At 35.3% G+C, this 14,194-nt stretch overlaps 1 protein-coding gene across 8 annotated transcripts in view; it reads left to right on the top strand.

Annotated features, from left to right (window-relative positions):
* The window catches only part of LOC149086576 (uncharacterized), a 79,807-nt gene that overhangs the window by 15,990 nt on the left and 49,623 nt on the right, over window positions 1-14,194 (top strand). For all 8 annotated transcript variants that reach the window (XM_089230939.1, XM_089230932.1, XM_089230940.1 and 5 more), the window contains 3 exons: window positions 3,209-3,387; window positions 8,002-8,085; window positions 10,164-10,380. In XM_089230939.1, coding sequence (XP_089087065.1) covers window positions 3,209-3,387; window positions 8,002-8,085; window positions 10,164-10,380 — 480 coding nt within the window. The remainder of the gene's footprint in view (window positions 1-3,208; window positions 3,388-8,001; window positions 8,086-10,163; window positions 10,381-14,194) is intronic.

The raw sequence follows: 14,194 nt of genomic DNA, 5'->3' as shown, positions 1-14,194 counted from the left end.
TACAAAAACAAGTAATATTTTAAACAAGTAACCGTGTTGTTGTCTGAAATTCATTTAAAAATATGCAAGCTTAAACCATTAATTTAACGAAAAATGCAAAATATACTTACTCTGGAATTAAAGATTGATTCAAATTTTCTTCATAACCACGCGGTATCCGAAATATCACACAGCATCGCCATAGCTGGTTTCTTCCTTCCCTCGGTCATCGGCCTTCGGATAGTCACGTGACCACGTCAGCTAGTGACGTGTCCAGGGGCTTTGTATATAGGAGGTAGTGGCTCTACTCATAACCAATGATTTCCCTACTTACTTTCGCCTTGGGACCCTTTTTTGGACCAAAACGATAAAATAATAAAACACACTAATTACTTTAGAAAAAATTTTTGAAACAAGAAGTAGTACTAAGCAAGGCAACTGATTGTATCGGATAGTTCATGAACAACCAACTATAAAGCAACAGTGGTGGTTTTATATGATGTGATTGCACATGGTTTTTCGTCTCTCACACACATATTTTCAACTGTGAAGGTTGTAATGCTTTGTCAAGTTAGGTAGGTTTCTAATTAGAAACACAATTCAATGCTTTCAGCTATAATATGATAAAAATTTTGTTTAATTTTTTCTGAAAACATTAATTGACAATTTAGCTCACTTCAAAAATACGCCCTATTTTGGCCCACTCATCAAAATATTGGGCCAAAGAAGGTTGTATTTTTTCAACCCTTGGTCATTTGTGAGTACAATTGAAAACATAATTATGTGTTAAGTAATTATGTTTACTTTTTAATTGTTTATCCTATTTCAAGTTTGTGTTTCCAGACTGGAAAGATGGTGATTAGCCTGGAAGTCAAAGGTATGCAGAGTACAGCAATGACCACTTTCTAAACTGTTTAGATGCAATTAGATCTGTTGAAATAAACCAAGAGCAAGCTAAAGAACTTTGAAAGTATCTCAAAGCACCATTAAAAACAAACTTAGAAATGTTTTTTCCTATCAATTTAGGTCATCCCAAGATTCAATGTCAAGGAAGAACTAAAATTTTCTATTTTCTCATATTCACAAAATGTGTGATTGTGGGTTCCTAATAACTAAGCCTCCAAAGCTTGTTAAAAGAGGTCCTTCTTTGGTGAATTTGTAAGACATAAGATTGTTAAGTAAAAAAAAAAAGTAAATATTGTTATTTTTATGATCAGCATAATTTGAAATATAAGTTTTCGTTCAAAAAATTGAAATTTTATTATGAGCCCAGGCTCTTGAAATACCCTAGCTCTTCTTTTAATGCTTTGAGATTAGGGAAAAGTGAAGTGAGCCAAAGTTACCCACATACGAGAGTAACAGCTCAAAATGTTTTTTTTACAAGTTTAAGTTGATAAAATATGTTTTTAGTTTCATATACATAATATGAAATAGATAGCCTATTGACATAAAAAAAGTTACCAGAACCTAAAAGTAGTAAGTAGTAGGGTTTATTAGGAAGTGAATTTTTTAAAATTAAAAAAAAAATGGGCCAAACTAGCCTATGTTTATGGTATGTTGTTAAAGATGCGAAAGCCTGGATATTTTATTTAATCTATGATGACCACTTAAGTTATGTTTTGATTTCAGCATTTATTTATTTATATAATCAGTCTTTTTATATATTAACTGAATGGTTTTTCTTTTTAATTTATCAAATTTTGTTCATTAATTCAGGAATTCATTTGGTGATTAATTTTAAGATAAATCATGAATCATCCGTGGGTTTGGAATTATATTTTTCTCAATGGTCCATGAATAAGGTAATAATAGTGCTTTGGCCCAAGGAATGAGGCACCCTATTATAAATTTAATTATGTTATTTTTAACTATAAAAGCTCTAAAAAAATCAAAAAGTTAATTACAAATAAGAATATGTTTATTCTTATTTTCGGTAGGAAGTTACAAACATTAATTATGTTTCTAGTTATTTTGATTCTCACTGCGTTATAAATAATAAATAGTAATTTATTCTTTCATTATGCTGCTGCTATTTTTTTAACAGATTGTAAATGTAATAGAAATACAAGGGGACACCAGTCTCGATTGGTGAGGGACAATGCTAAGTTATGGTGTCGCAGGGAATTTTTCTCTAATAGGGTTGTTAATAAAGGGAATAGCTTACCCCCGGAGGTAGTAAATTGTGACACAATTGACACGTTTAAAAAGAAATACGATAAACATGTTGGGGTAAATCGAGAAGCTATCCATACTTAAGGTAAGACAACCATAAGTATTCTTTATGGGCATTGTATAATATTTTATCATGTGTATATATTGTTTACAATTTTTGTTAATTGCATTTTTAATTGGGTTGCTATATTTTTGAAATATATGACATCCATATTTTTATGGGCATCTTTTTCTCAGTCACCTCGTTGGGTGTTTTGCCTGTTGTGGCATTGTATTTGTATTTTTATTTAAATGTTAAAAGTGAATTTCTTATTGGTTTTGTTGATTTGATTTGTATCAAATTTGTATCACAGATGGCTACTGTGCTTATGCATAAATTAAAGCCTCAAATTTTGGAACCTATGTAAGCACTGTGGCAAGTGGCCGCGATTAGCTACTACAATCTGTAATGTGCTCAGTGTGACAGCTGTACATGACATTTTGATATTTTCTTATTTTGCATCCTGTAGCTTCCCTTCCAATAAAAATTACCATTTATGGCACCCTGCAGATTGAGGTGTATCTAAGGACCATTTAGTTGAAACTCGACACAGCACCTCTTCAACCCATGCAGTATCCTGATAGAATTTCATTTCTGAATTCCACACATCTTGTAGAATGTATTCTTTTTTTAGGCCCTTTGTTATCTCCATAGGGCAATTTCCAACCAGTGGAGTTGGGTGGGAAATGAAGGCGCCATGGATCAGTGATTGCTCTAGGCTCAGAAGGTAAAGAACTTGTTTCTGATGTTCTTGCTTGGATTTGAACCCGTCGACCTTGCCGGTAACTTTCATAGTGGAAGACAAGCATCTTGCCACTGGGCACTAATTCGTGAAATGGCTGGCAACTACACACTTTACCCAACCTTCTAACATTATCCCATCCTTGGTTCACAACTGGACGTCTGACTTTGACTGTAACAAAGACACAAACAATGACCTGTTTGAATTGAAACTACAACATTCTTATGATTCATACCCATGTACATGGTGTTTTTTTATTTTTATTTTTTTTTCAGAGCACAAACAAAAACTTGATGGAGAATCAAAAGATTCAGCTTCTGGATGCAACTCTAGTGATAGTGAACAAAGTGATAAATGTGCAATCTGTTTAAGCACATTTGTTGGACAAGATCTAGGAATGCCGGAAACTTGTGATCATGTCTTTTGCTGTGAATGTCTCGAGCAATGGGCAAAGGTAATGAACAGTTTTTATACATTTTTGATACTTTGGAGCTCACTTTGTATCATTTCTTATCTTTGCTTCTTTATTTCAAATATGAATTGCTATTACATTACTATCAGTAATTAACACTAGAAAGACAAACAGGGTCTGTTACCCTCCGTGCTCTTTCTGCTCCCATATCTTAAGTAAAAATGAAGCAGAAGTTTTTAGGAATTTCTTGACTTTTCTTTAATTATATTCTGATTGTATACCAATGCTTTTTTCATTATCTTTCTTAACAACAGATATGAACCAATATACATAAAAAGACAGAAAAAGGTCACACCAACCCTCCCATATATTTAAAAATATATGTGTATAATACCACCAACATATTGCCACAATAGATTTTTGTATGGTCAAAGTTCTACTAGTCTCTTTGTGTGTCTAATACATTATAATCCCCATTCGTGAAACGTTTTCTACCTTCATTGTTATCTGCAGATGTTGGTCACAGGTGTCTCAGCTTCTGTTGTCAAGTATTTTTGTCGTTTTGTCCAATAAGTTGTTTGTTCTGTGAAGTATAAATATTCACGTGCTTATGGGTGCTGTAAAAATGGTAAGCAGAAAATGACTCAGATTCACAGAAGAGGAAAATTCATTCAGAAGTTGGCAAAGATTATGTGAGTAAAATCCAGAAGCAGTAGAAGTGACAATGAGAATTCAGAGGAGAATGAAAACTATCCTTGCTAAACATTTGTGAAGCAAGCAACAGTATTGATAGTGGCTGTGTGAATTAGAATGAAATTATACCTCCAATGGTGCCTCAGCTGATGCAAAATGAAATGCTACTGGAAACAAACATCAAATTGCATTGAAGCCACAAAAACAATTTGAAACTATACCCAAACGTCAACTGATTTCTGTAAATGTCTGAGAGGTTAATGATGCCCCGTCTGTTGATTGTGAAGAAACAGCTGCAGATAGAAGTGTATGAAATATCGTGGAACCTTCCTCGTCCATAGGACATATCAAGGATTCCAAAATATTTTACAAGAAACTCATTGCTTACACAGACAGGGTTAAATTTTAGACATGGCAAGCCTCAAAAACTGGTTTAAATCATAAAAAATTTTCAAAAAACTAAATGAAGGCTTTTGCATAGCTGCCAAGTCTCCCGAATTTTAGCTTCATCTCTCAACCTCCTGAAAAGTTCTTAAATCACCCGAATTTTTACTAAAATCACAAAAAATCCTTAATTGTCCCTAAACATTCCCTACTTCATTTAAAAAGAATCCCTGCTTCTGAAAACGATTTCTTGTGGGGGAAAAAGTCTTTTGCCTGTTTTTTCCCCTTTCGAAATGGCGCCATGTGTAGTAAATGGGGGAATAGTGGGAAATTCTTTTTTTTAAGGAAGTTTTACAAACCCTCTGATGGTAACAAGAAAAGTTGTTTGTCTTATCACTTAGGGAAATAGCTTAGCAACTAATAGTCCTGGATAATAATTGAAGATTATAGTGACACGCATGTGGTCAAAACTTCCTCTTCTGTTGAAGTTATGTACGTGCGATCACAAAACATGAATACTGATAAGCAAAAAAATATTTAATCAATTTTAAAGATGCTTATTCCGATTAATTTGCTTTCATCAAACGTTCCAGAAAAAGGCAAACTTTCTCTTTTTGTACAAGTTGTGTTAAGGACATAAACATCGGTCATGGTGGAAAGATTGACATCACCCATGTTAAATCAAAAAAACATCAAGTGTCACAAAAAGTCAGTGTTCTTCAAAAATTGATGCTTTTTTCCTTCATCTTCTGATGATTTTAGGGTCATTTGCACAGAATGTTTGTTCACATCATTTCTGATGGAACACAATATATATATTTTTACATCACCATTGAAGTTTTGGCCTCCAATTTCACATGTTTTTTGCATAGGAATTTTTTTCCCAATTGTTTAACTTCCATGTGTGCAAAATTCCTATTTTATTTAACTTCAATTTTTGAGTGAGGATTTTATTCCCTGTGCTTTAGCTTTTATGAGTGGAAAATCCCTATTTTATTTGGAAAAATCCCTTTTACATTTATTAGGGAGAGGTTATAGTATAAAATACGGGTCAGCGCGAAAATCTCCCTAATTTTCATTTTCAAAAGTTGGGAACTATGCTTTTGTATTATATTTTGAACACAATAACATGATTAGAAACTTACTTTTTTGCATATTAAAATGTTTTATTTTTAAATACTAATTTATTACAATATTTATAAAATAAAATATAATTATAATTTGCAATTTCACATATATTTCGACATACAAAGAGTCTAGAACAGATAATATATAATTTTATCTAAATACTGATTACCTGTGTTCAATTTACTAAATGAAACAGAGCTGTTTATTCAAAATATGTGGGATAGGGGATCAAGGTTAGGTTTTTGACTGAAGAAGCCAACTCAGTACAAAAGCAGCCAAAAACTTATATTGTCAATGCTATTGAATAGTTTTATAATCTGATGAATGTGTTAAACAACAAAAACGTACTTCTATGCAGATTAAAGTGTTTTATACAGTAAAACCTTGTTAAGTCATCATTTTTCTTTTCTTCAGTCTCTTCCAACTCTCGTAGATAACAATGATCATAAACCCTCATTTACTCGTCGCTATTTCAGTTAACTTGTCACTATGGAAAAGATTGAGGGAGAGAGACGTACATTTCTGTGGCTCTCTTTAAAGAAAGAGCTTTATGATAACATTGTCACTTGTGCAAAAGTGACCATAAAATGTCTTGTGTACCAAAATATAAAAGTAATGAAAGTTACACTGAGGAAGTCAATTTGTTGAATAAAAAACAAAAGTTCTTGAAAGGTTAGGGACTATTCGAGCTGAATCTGATTTTTCTCACACAATGAGCCCCACTTATTTGGTTCTTCAAATTTAAACAAAATATTTTTGTTGAAAAACCAGATTTTTTTTTCTATAACCCCTTTCACATGTGCAATAAAACATCTCGGGAAGTTCCCGGTAATAGGGATTTTCACTACAAACCATTCACATGACGTTTAGTTTATGCCGGTAATATCCCTCTTCTTTACGGAAGTCGTCACTGGTTACATAGGTTGAACGGAAGTGCTTGATTCAAGAGTGCTTGCTCACGAAGGAGCTTACAGCAGTTTTCACGGCGACCACCAATCCACCCCAAGAAAGATGAGCTTTTTTGATAAGCTTCTCTCCCACTTTTTTATTCCCTATGAGGAGAAAAAAGTTGCCATGCTGGTAATTATCACCAGTGACCCCCCAATCTTGCACATGTGAACGGGGCTTAAGTGGAGGCCTTCTAATGTCTGCTTTTTTGTCCTGTCTGAGGCCCCCTCAATTCAAAAGTAGGTTCTGTATTCAAGATTACCTTATAGTTGTATCATGAACTACTGATGGGAAGAATTCAAATTCTGAAACTAAATGTCACGTATGTGTAAAAATTAATGTGTATTAGTTCTGTTGTAGAGAAAATCTTACTATATGCCAACACTCATGGATCTCATTAAAAATCTAGAAGCGGTGTAAAAAACACTGCAATTCTATCAGGGAGGAAAATAAAAATCGTCCACAGTCGTAAGTTCCCTCCATTCTGATGCACATTCACACAAAATGCTTTAAAAACAAAATATTAATAAAAATAAATGGATAGATCAATGGTTCCATCTTTAATAATTCATTTTACAACTGTTTTAAATTCCTTTATTCTGTCTTAAAAATATTGTACCATGCTTTATTAGAATGCTCAAAAACTGCTGGAAAAAGCTATGGGATCTCAGACCCCTATTGAATCGAGCACATAACCTTCAGTACATGAGTCTCATACTATAACCATTACTCCAATGGTGGATACATAGACCCCTACCATCGTCTTTCTAGGTATAGTTTTCCTACTCATCTTTCTGGTGTAGTTCCACTACTCCCTTTCAGACTTGGTGTGCCCAGACACCCAAAAATTCCCTTTTCAAACTCTGGAAATAAGTGATAAATGAAATGAAAATTAGTTTAGGGGTTGCTTTGAACCATCTTTATCAACACTAGATAACAGCACCACACAATCGAATCCATATTTTTGGCCTGTGTTTATTTTTTGAAAACCCTTATTTTTCAAAGAACTTTTCTTTTTTGGGAATAAAAAGGACTTCAGAAAAAAAATTCTATGCTATTTTGTTGGCTGTGCACTAATCTTTTTATTTTGTATAAGTTTTTACATTCAAGGCTTGCCTAAAATCGAGTCTCGAATTCAAGGTTGGGCACACCCACAAAATTAAAATGTTAAGTGCAATCTTTACAAAATTATACATGCGTACTCCTCTAGGCCTGAACAGACTGTCTACAAATTTTCTTCACAAAATTCCAACTTTGAAGGGTTTGCCGGAAAGGGTTAAGAGGGAGGGAAATTTTTTTTATTTGAGTTTTTGTCGAACATATCGAATGTGTCTAAAAGTATAAACAAATCCTCTTTCTTTAAAAAGACAACCTTTTATTCCTCAGAAAACCAAGTTTACAGAGAAGTGGTTTCCTCAATGGAGGTGAAATAATGAATATGGAAGAAACCAGACTCGCATGAGAAAATTTTTTATTTTTTTACATATAATTTTTTCCTTACAGAAAGTGAATACATGTCCTATCGATCGTAAGAAATTCAGCATCCTCATAGTTAAAAAACATGGATCTTCAAAGACTGTCCGAAAAGTGAGTATTTTTTGAAAAATAATTAAAATATATGATTACTTATCTTACTTACTTATAATACACTGTTTTTGCTTTTAAAATATAGGCCTATATTCAAATTATTGAATATAGGCATATATATATATCATTTTGATTTGAGATCAAACTGTTCAAAAAGATGAGAAGAACTTTTATACTGGAGATTGTAGTCACCATAGCATGCCACCAAGTTGCATGTTTCTGGATGGTACAGTAGGACCCCGATTATCCAAGCTAATGTGGAAAACTTTTTTTCTCACAGATTCCCTTCCTCAGGAAAAGTTAATTCTAATCATCCTCTGGTTAAGCTAACCCATAAGATCCCATGTCATATCTAGCTTCTACCATTTCCCAGATCCATTGCCAATTTGAGGAAATTCTGGTCTAGTGCTGTAGTCATTATATTTGGACAGCTCAGACAGTAAAGATAGTCAGGGTGTTACAAACTTCCCACTACAAGATCTCACTGAAGACTCCTGATTAATTCTTCAACCAACTTGAAACAAATTCACATAATTTTCTTCTTTTCATCTAAATATAGTGTTGATCTTGTGATGTGCAGTGCTGTATGACTTATCTCTTCACAAGTGCCCTCAAGCAGAGGGGATCCATTTCATGCTTTGGAACAGTGTCACTCTGCTTTTGCTCATCAAACTGGGATGTGCGAGTCTTGCCCCAGACGACTTCTACAGAATGAGTGACATAACTTCAAATTTTGCTGAACTGAGAAGTGCTTCGCTTCCCTCTGACAGCAAATTTTGAACTAGGAAGTGCTCCGTCTTCCCCTAGCCACTCCTAACAGACTGGGATGTGCTCGGCTTCCCCCAAATTCAACTCCACTCCTCCAACCGCTGTTTTGCGATAAAAAGTTTCTTTTCAGCCCAACCATCCTCACCACACTGCTTCTTTTATTTTCAATTGCATATATATGTTTGTTTTAATTTTGAGTTTTGTTTTCTTTTAAGCAGCGGCTCAGCTTCTGTTCAAATTACGTCTGCAGTGATTTTGTAATCATTGTCAGGAATCCGAGCAGTGTAATTAATGGGCCATCCCCTCTCCAGCATACTGCTGGATGGAAGTGCTCCCTGGTAGACCGCCAAGTGGGAGTTGCTATCAGTACAGACAACCTGAGTGGGTTCCTCAGTTCATGCACCAATCTGTCTTCCAGCGCTGCTATGGTAATTTTTCATCAAGTTGTTTCTTAGATTGATCTGCCAAGGACTCGTGATGGGAACGAGGGTCTACTACAAATGATGTCCTCTTTTGTATTACTCTCAGAGCTTTTTTTACGATCAGTAAATGAACCTCTGGATTTCATCTTCAGGGTGGTCTGGTGCCGGGGTTGCCTGCTGGGGCCTTCTGATACGTGATGGTGTGACTGTCATCTGTGCTGTGGGGTGGACTGTGGGGTTTGGGCACTGCAGTGCCTCTGCTCCCTTAAGTTCCTATGGAATATTAACGTGGAGATGTGTCTGGTTTTCATGCAATCATTATATTGTTCCCCCAATGCCCAGAAATAATGTGAATGCGTATCTCTTATTGAAACGTGTTACAAAACATTATAGGAAAGTAACATTTGTAGAGTAACAATAGTAAACATTCAAACATGATTTTTCTTCCCAAGAATTTGAACATTCATGTTTCTGGCATAAGGGGGATGATATATTGCATTCTGTGAACTGCTTTGTTCTAGCACAAGGGGTTTACACTTGGTGTTACTGTCCTTAATTTGTTAAAATAAGTTCATGAGAATTACTTTGGAATCAGTTCATGAAAAGTACTTCGGATAACACCAAAGTTGTTTAATTGAGGCTCGTAGAATTTTCGGTGCTATTGTAGTCCCCCCCCACCATCACCATTCAATACTACTAGTGAAACTTTTTTGATGAGATAAGTTATTCTATTTCAAACAATTTTGACTTTGAGTGATTCATATATCATATCAGTCAGCTCATTTTTTGTGTGAACTTATCTCTGATTGATACATATGCTAATTAGTAATAAAAGAAAAAACACCAATATCAATTGTGTTATCAATGTTGTCATTTTCTGCTCTGTAGATGTTAGTTGATGGTGCTGAAAATCCAGAGTTTATAGAAATGGCGGAATCTGATATGTCTGATTCAACTTATTGTGAAATGTGTGGGGAATCAGATAATGAAGAAACATTATTATTGTGTGATGAATGTGAACTTGGTTTTCATTGTGAATGCCTAAGACCACCTTTGCACAGTATACCTGATGGCAGATGGTATTGCCCTTACTGTGAGCTCAGAGGTAAATTTTTCTGAATTTTGTGTTATTAAAAAAGCTGTATACATGTTTGTTTAAAAAAAATTAAAGCATTCAATAAACTCCCAAGCGCAGCTGATAAGATGCTAAAATCAGAAAGCCTGATTGCCCCATAGCAAAATATGCCAAAATCTGTGATGTACATTGCAGAATGGTCAGTGCTGCTTTTTTGCAGAACAATCTGGAACTATTTTAAGAAAAGTAGAAGACATACTATTATGGGAATTTTTACAGCAGAACATTTCAGGCAACTGAGAACTTGTTGTAGAACAATACAAAACATTCTGCTTTGAGACCCTATTGTACAGTATGCAGGACTCCCACTCATTCTACTTTTTGATAAAATGTCTTACTTTCTCAGTTTTGTCTTACTTTTCTTACTTTTTTACCAAATCCTATTGATAAAATGTGTGTAATTGATTTTAATTCAGGGAATCATCGATATATTGCCAAATATTAAAAATGTTGTAGATTGCAATTAATGATTTCTGCCAAAGCAGAAATTGTGTCGTTTTTAAGGTTATTTGGCGGGAGGGGGGGTGGTGTATGTGGGCCATTTGGTTTATTAATTTTTTATTCGCTTAATTTGAGGGTTCAACAAGTAAAGTAATCATTAAAACTTCTGTCTGGATGGGAAAAATAATTTTGTATTTACTACTTTATGGTCTTGGACAGTAACCAACATTCATCATTCAAAATTATAGTCTATATTTTGTATATAAGTGAAACAACAGTTTGCATAATAAAGCAGTTGGATACATAAGCCCATTCTAGGTTTGGTGATTTTGATGCTACCCAATAGCATTCCATTGTCTTCTGTATTTTTAAGATATGAAGAGACAAACAATATTTACAATGTTCAGCAAAGAGCTAGAAATGAAAGTGCTTCATTTGTCAAAACGATTACACTGGTATTGAACAGTAAAATGTAAACAAATTCCCTTTAAAAAAAGGATGGATAATGCAGTAAAATCATCCAGTTCACCTAGTCTTATTTACATCTGACCTTGTAATTTGCACAGTGCTTTTGAAAGCGGTTGTGAAAAGGAGCGTTATTCTTAAAAAAATCTTACATGTCTTCATAATTTGCTGTGCATTGTCAAAGAGGGTTGTAAGACTCTGCACTTTGGAAGACTTCACAAAAGAATGTAATATATATTGTGAGGAGAGACAGAAAAGGTTTATTTGTGGTTGTTGCTAGTATGCTGTTTTGGCCCAAAATTGTTTTTGTAATCAAGTCATTTCTGTCATTTTGCTTTGGCCTGAGTCAATCTTATAATCTTATAGGATAATGGGGGGAGGAGGGAGATTGTTAAATAAATTTTAAAAATTTTTTAGGGATTTCTTTTTATTACGCTATTGATACGAAGGGCCGGTGTATCAAATAAATTTAGACATATCAATTCAGATATGAGAGAGAGAGAGAGAGAGAATATGAGAGAGAGAGAGAGAGAGAGAGAGAGATCAGTTATTCACTCACTGCCGCCAGGCTGAGGGGGGGGGTCCACACTTGTTGCTGTTTCTTGTCACTCTGTCTCTGCGTTTTTTCTTCTTCCTGCAGGTCTCATTCTATGTTGCCAAACGACACCCTCTTGTGCGCCAAACAGCATAGTGTTCCCAACTTATCGCTTACGGTTACGGTTGAATTGAGCAGGGAAATAATTATCACAAATTGTTTCCATCTATCATACCTTCCCCCCTTTTGAAAACTTGCCACTGAGGAATGACAAAGTTTCGACTAAATTTACCAGTTCATTATGCTTTGTAATGTCCCCAAGTGTTCATAATGTCCCATTCTGTCCACCGCTTTGCATGTTGGTGTGCGTCTTCTGGTGCCACATGGCCTGGTCGACGATACCTCGATGAACGATGAAGCCTGTTCAAAGAAGCCTCTATGAACGATTTAGCCTGTTCAAAGAAGCCTCTATGAACGATTTAGCCTGTTCAAAGAAGCCTCTATGAACGATTTAGCCTGTTCGAAGATGCCTCGATGAACGATGAAGCCTGCAAGGGTACTGCTATGGTGACTTGATGACAATACCTCGATGATGGTGCTGCGAAGGTGCTTCGGCCCTGACAAACCATGAATGGACCCTGGTGTGGCATGGTCATGATGCAGCTCATCGTTGCTCCAGTATGGATGTGTATATGTTTCAAAAAGGAAAACAAAATATTCTTGGTTATATTGATATGTTACAAAACAACACACCTTTCCTGGCGGCCACTCCTTCCCTCTCCACTCTTACCATCTGTACACTATTGCTTGCTGTACAGATTTGCCAAAATTTTGTGACTATACCAAAACAATCGAGTAGAGAGAGTGACGCCAGAACAAATAATACACATTCACAAAATTCAAACATATGCATCAATACCACAAATGCCATTATCAACAACTCAAAATTCCAGTGAATTGAGAATTTAAGAAAAAATTTCAATATTAACAATTGCTTCACTCTGCAATAATGAAGAAAAAAAAACTCATTAGACACATTCACCAACTCTAAAAAAAATTTGATTTTCGATCTTGAATTCTGAATTCACAGGAATTTTGAGTTGTTGATAATGGCATTTGTGGTATTGATGTATATGTTTGAATTTTGTGAATGTGTATTATTTGTTCTGGCGTCACTCTCTCTCTACTCGATTGTTCTGGTATAGTCACATGCATTGTCTCTCCAAATTGAATATAGATCAAAATTTTGGCAAATCTGTACAACAAGCAATAGTGTACAGGTGGTAAGTGTGGAGAGGGAAGGAGTGGCCGCCAGGAGAGGTGTGTTGTTTTTGATCATTGGGGACAGGAAATTCATTAATGGACACAGTCTTATCTTTATCTATCATCATACCCTGAGGAGTAACTATGTACCCAAGAAATTTACAAGATTTTGTGAGAAACTGACATTTTTCGTGATTGAATTTCAGACGAACAACTTCAAATCTCTGAAGTACCTTTTCTAATAACACCAAGTGTTCGTCAATAGTCTTAGTGAACAAAATTATATCATTTATGTATACAAGTGCACCGTTGTGTAACAAATCACCAAGAACTTCCTTAGCAATAGACTGAAAAGTCTTGGGTGAATTTTCCAATCCACAACACAACCTATTAAATTCATATTTGTCACCGCCAGGTGTAGAGAACGCTGTTTTGTGTCTATCATCGGGGTGAAGAGGTATCTGATTAAAAGCAGATTTCATGTCCAATGCTGAAAAATAATTTGAACCAGATATCTCGTGTAAAATGTCATCTAATGTGGGAATGGCAAATTCTTGTGTTACTGTGATTTCATTCAGCCTACGAAAGTCAAGAACTAGGCGCCACTTAGTGCGTTGCTTGACAAAAAGTACTGGGTGTGCTGCTGGACAAAAAGAACAGGCTTCATCGTTCATTGAGGTATCGTCAACCAGGCCAAGTGGCACCAGAAGACGCACACCAGCATGCAAAGCGGTGGACAGAATGGGACATTATGAACACTTGGGGACATTACAAAGCATAATGAACTGGTAAATTTAGTTGAAACTTTGTCATTCCTCAGTGGCAAGTTTTACAAAGGGGGAAGGTATGATAGATGGAAACAATTTGTGATAATTATTTCCCTGCTCAATTCAACCGTAACCGTAAGCGATAAGTTGGGAACACTACACTGTTTGGTGCACAAGAGGGTGTTATATTGTGATTGAGATTTCGATACAATTCCAGCCTTTTCTAAGTCACTGACTTGTTTCCAAAACACAGCCGCCATTTCTCCAGAGGTCACAGCAGCCAACGACAGGCTACTGCAGGCTCGTTTTGTTG

This window comes from Pholcus phalangioides, unplaced genomic scaffold (genome assembly GCF_987345545.1).
Source record: "Pholcus phalangioides strain wild (caught in Gottingen) unplaced genomic scaffold, Ppha-v1.0 ptg000004l_1, whole genome shotgun sequence".
NCBI classification, from domain to species: Eukaryota; Metazoa; Arthropoda; class Arachnida; order Araneae; family Pholcidae; genus Pholcus; species Pholcus phalangioides.
Note: the sequence above shows the minus strand (reverse complement) of the source record. Positions and strands in the feature narration are given on the sequence as shown.